Source organism: Aethalodelphis obliquidens, unplaced genomic scaffold (assembly GCF_003676395.1).
Source record: "Aethalodelphis obliquidens isolate GAN/ISIS:26980383/991018 unplaced genomic scaffold, ASM367639v1 scaffold9, whole genome shotgun sequence".
Lineage (NCBI taxonomy): Eukaryota > Metazoa > Chordata > Mammalia > Artiodactyla > Delphinidae > Aethalodelphis > Aethalodelphis obliquidens.
In genome coordinates, this window is record NW_020837953.1 from 14,033,569 (window position 1) to 14,037,429 (window position 3,861).

The window sequence follows — 3,861 nt, forward strand, 5'->3', positions numbered from 1 at the left end:
ACACCCCGCCCCTGCAAAAAAAGGACAAAAAGCAAGGCTACGTGACAACCCAGACAAACACAAACACAAGCTCCATAAAACCCCCCAACCATAGTAGCACAGAAAGACTTACAGAATATGCATCAGTAAACACTTTCACTCAAATTGTACTTAATGGGTATAGATAGTGTCCATGAGCATGAGGCACCCAGATCAGCCCAGGCCACGCTAAAGTCTAAACTGGAAGATGAGAATCCCCAGGTGCATTTGAAACAAAGCCTCTCTGCGGAACCCCAGGCAGAAACCTTCCTGTGACCAGAGCGAAAATGAAAGCGCTGGAGGGGTCACAGTCTTCCCGGAATCCTGGCCCCATTAACAGCCAAAGGCCAAGGCCACACTGTCCCCTGTATCTGATAAGCCCAAGCCCTCCTCTGCCTGCCTGGGCTGCCCAGGGCCCTTCCTCACTCCACTCTGCCTAGGAGTCCGGGAGGCCCCGGACTGGGAAAGGGGAGTGCAGACAAGCAGACAGAGCTGGTGACTGCTAGAGTTCACGTACATTTATTCAATTGACACCAATGGGGAGTGGGGTGGGGGGAGACAGGTTTTTCTTTTCTTCCACACAAACCTTCAGACAGTTTCACAGAGTCTCCCCAAGTGGAGAAGTCTAAATCAATGCACACCCAGTGGACAGAGAATGCAGATAGCAGCCCGCTGTACAGATATTTACACATAATTACAGGACCCCTGCCACAGGATGTGCCCTGGCCACCCCCCGCCTCTCCAGTCCCTGACCCAGACCCTCCTCTCCCACCCCAACCTCATTGCCTTTAGCTACAATAAATATCCCAGGGCCTGGGACGTAGCAGACCGCTGAGAGGGCTGCTGGCCCTGGATGGCTGGACCCAGCCGGCCACAGGAAAGGGGTAAAGTTTCTTCAAAAGCGCCCCAACACAAAAGAGGGAGGATTTTCCTCAATGGAGTGGGATTCCGGGATTGCGCACGGATTGTGGAGACCCCTCGCTTCACCTGTCCGTTCAACTTCGCCTGTGTAGACATTGCTGTAGGCTTCCAAGAGAACGAAGTTCCTTGGAGAACAGCAAGGAAAAAAAAAAGTTGAATTTTTCTTTTAAGCACAAAGCAGAGAATAGGTGTCTTTAAATTATAATATTGGACAATCAGGGCCTCAAAGTTGGGGAAGGAGTGTGGGAGAGGCAGAAAGGGAGACCTCTCTGCGAAGTTGGTGTTTCTGGCGGGATCTGCCGGGCCTGGGCGGGCACCTCTCCGGGAGAGCATTCTTCCGGGGCTGCCGAGAGGCGCAGAGACTGGGGAAAAGCGAAGACTTCCCCCTCACCCTTTTACTGCTCAAACTGGAACGGGATCATGGCCAGCGACCTCGTCGCATAGACCCGGGCCTCCCCCTGAGCGACGGAGCCCGCTTCGTCCCAACTATCGGAGAGATTCTGAGCGTGGAGCCTGAAGTGCTAAGTCACGCGCGCCGGCCCCAGGTCTGGAGACTCTTCATAAATAGACTCCCTGAGTTCCGCTGCGACCGCAGGAGCTCCCGGGAGAGGCTGAGGAGTGCGGGCTTCAGTGGCCCAGATCCCGACACGGTCAGAAGTGGCAGCCACTGAGGCCTGCTACTTTGCCAGCAAACGGGGGCCCTGAGGACAGGAGCGTGTCCCCGTGGTGCGAGAGGCGGATGTGGCCGGCCACTGGAGCTAGGGCTGGGGTAGTCAGCATGGCCAAGACCTGGGCCTGACCCCCAGGACCTGCCGCCGCCGAGAACGGCGATCCCGGGGAGCCCTCGCCCCCGCCCGGGGGTACTGCCGCGCCGCCACCGTGGCCCATGATGTGGTCTATAGAGAAGGAAGGCCTCTGCCCAGCCCCGGCGCCCCCGCCGCCCGCGTCCGTCTTGAGGCCCTGGCGCAGGAGCGCGGTGCCTGCTGCGGGAGGGCTCAGGGACGCGGGGTAGAAGGCTTTGGCGCAGCCAAGCTCCGCGCCTAGGAAGGCTGGCAGGCCTGAGGGGCCCGGGCCCGATCCTGTGCCCGGCGCAGGGGCCGGAGCCGAGGCTGCGCCCGCGAACACCGAAGCCGTCGGAGGTCCGGGTGGAGGCGCCGCGGCACGGCCTGGGGGTACCGACAGCTGGCAAGGTGCAGCGGCGGCGGCGAAAGCGAAGGCGTGTGGATGCGGGTGCGGAGCCGGGCCCGGCGGGGGTGCGCCGTAGGCCGGGAGCGCTAGCCCGTAGCCGTAGCCGTAGGCGCCATAAGCCGCGAAGCCCGGCAGGAAGGCGCCGGCGTCCCCCGCCGCCGCAGCCCCGCCGCGCAACAACAGCTCAGGGTGAGGGTGCGTGTGTGGATGCGGCGGCGGTAGCGGCTGCCGCTTAAAGCGCTTGCGGCGCCGCAGGAAGCTGCCGTTGTCGAACATGTCGGCCGACTCCGGGTCGAGCGTCCAGTAGTTGCCCTTGCCCGGGTTGCCCGGCTCGCGGGGAATCTTGACGAAACAGTCGTTGAGCGATAGGTTGTGGCGGATGCTGTTCTGCCAGGCGGGGAATTTCTCCCGGTAGTAGGGGAAGCGGCCGCTGATGAACTCGCAGATCTCGCTCAACGTCAAGCGCTTCTTGGGGCTCTGCAGGATGGCCATGGTGATGAGCGCGATGTACGAGTAGGGCGGCTTCACCAGCGGGCTCCGAGTCGCCGCGCCCCCCGACGGCGGTCCGGGCCCGGGCCCCGCCGCGCCCCGGGCGGCCGCAGTGCCTGGCCCTGGGCTTCCCGCTGCGGCCGCCGCCCCTCGGGGCGCTAGAGCGCGGGGCTCGCCGTCCGAGCAGCCGCCGGATTCCTCCTCGTCGTCAGCGGCGTCCCCCTCGGCTTCCTCTGGAGGAGGCTCGGGGCCGTGGGGGAGTAGGTCCCGGGGGGCGCGGGGTCCGGAACGGGCAGGGGGCTCCCCCCCACCGCTGCCGCCGCCGCCGCCGCCCACCACGTCTATATCTGCGTCGGCCTCGGACAGCGCGGCCGGGGAGCTCTCGGAGGACATGATCTCGCAGCAGCAGCTGCCCAGGGTCATGGTGCCGCCGCCGCCACCGCCGCTCTCCGGCTCCGCTCCGGCCGCGGCTCGGGCTCCGCCGCGCTGCCTCTGGGGCGAGTGTGTTTTGCGCGCGGGCGGGGAGGGGGCGGGGGACTGAGGCTGGCAGGGAGGGGTGTCCCCCAGCTCCGCAGCGCCCCCTCGTGGCCCACTCGGCCGCTCTCACCTCTCGATGAGCACCCGACTGGGGGCGGCTCTCTCCGCTGCCCTGGGAAACCGAGCGGGGGCCTGCGCCCCGGGCGCGGGCGGAAGGAGTTGAGGCCTTCCCTTACACAGCCGGTCTCGGCCCCCAGCCGCCCCCCTACCCCGGGAGGGGAGGTCGGTAAATTAGTTCTTCCCGCCTGGCGGCAGCCTAAGGCGGAAGAACGCGAGCCCGGGGCGGAGCTCCCTGAGCTGGGTGGGGCGGGGGCGGGCGGAGTGCCTCCGCGGAGGGGCCCGGCGGGAACAAACAGCCGCCGCGGCGGGAGCGCGGCTCGGGTGGCTCGAGGCGGGTCCTCCTTTCACCGCAGATCCCGCAAACCCTCCGCTCCCTGGGGCCGCTGCCTTCAGTGCGCTTAGCCCTGGATGTTAAGGTTCACTGCGGGCTCCAGCCGGAGGTGGGAGTAGTAGCGACAGTCCCCACCCATCATCTCCCCAAGGCAGCGCCCGGGCCACCAAGGCCGAAGCGCAGTTGGCGCGCCAGCGGAGCCTGAGACGCCCGGACCAACGCCGCCGGAGGGGGGCCCGAAGGAGCCCGAGCGGCTTCCGGCCCAAGGGCAGTCGCACTTGAGTGATCGCGAGGAGCACACTTGGCGTTCTCAGCCT

The 3,861-nt window shown here is 65.4% G+C and overlaps 1 protein-coding gene across 1 annotated transcript; it reads right to left on the bottom strand.

The window, feature by feature from the left end:
* Positions 1-525: 525 nt before the first annotated feature.
* FOXD2 (forkhead box D2) lies at positions 526-3,610 on the bottom strand. Its single transcript, XM_027108608.1, has one exon. It carries the CDS (start codon positions 3,037-3,039, stop codon positions 1,591-1,593), a length of 1,449 nt encoding a protein of 482 aa, XP_026964409.1. The 5' UTR covers positions 3,040-3,610; the 3' UTR covers positions 526-1,590.
* Between the last annotated feature and the right edge of the window lie 251 nt (positions 3,611-3,861).

Coding starts and splice junctions, on each gene's coding strand:
- FOXD2 (XM_027108608.1), bottom strand. CDS start 3,039: ATGACCCTGGGCAGCTGCTGCTGCGAGATCATGTCCTCCGAGAGCTCC.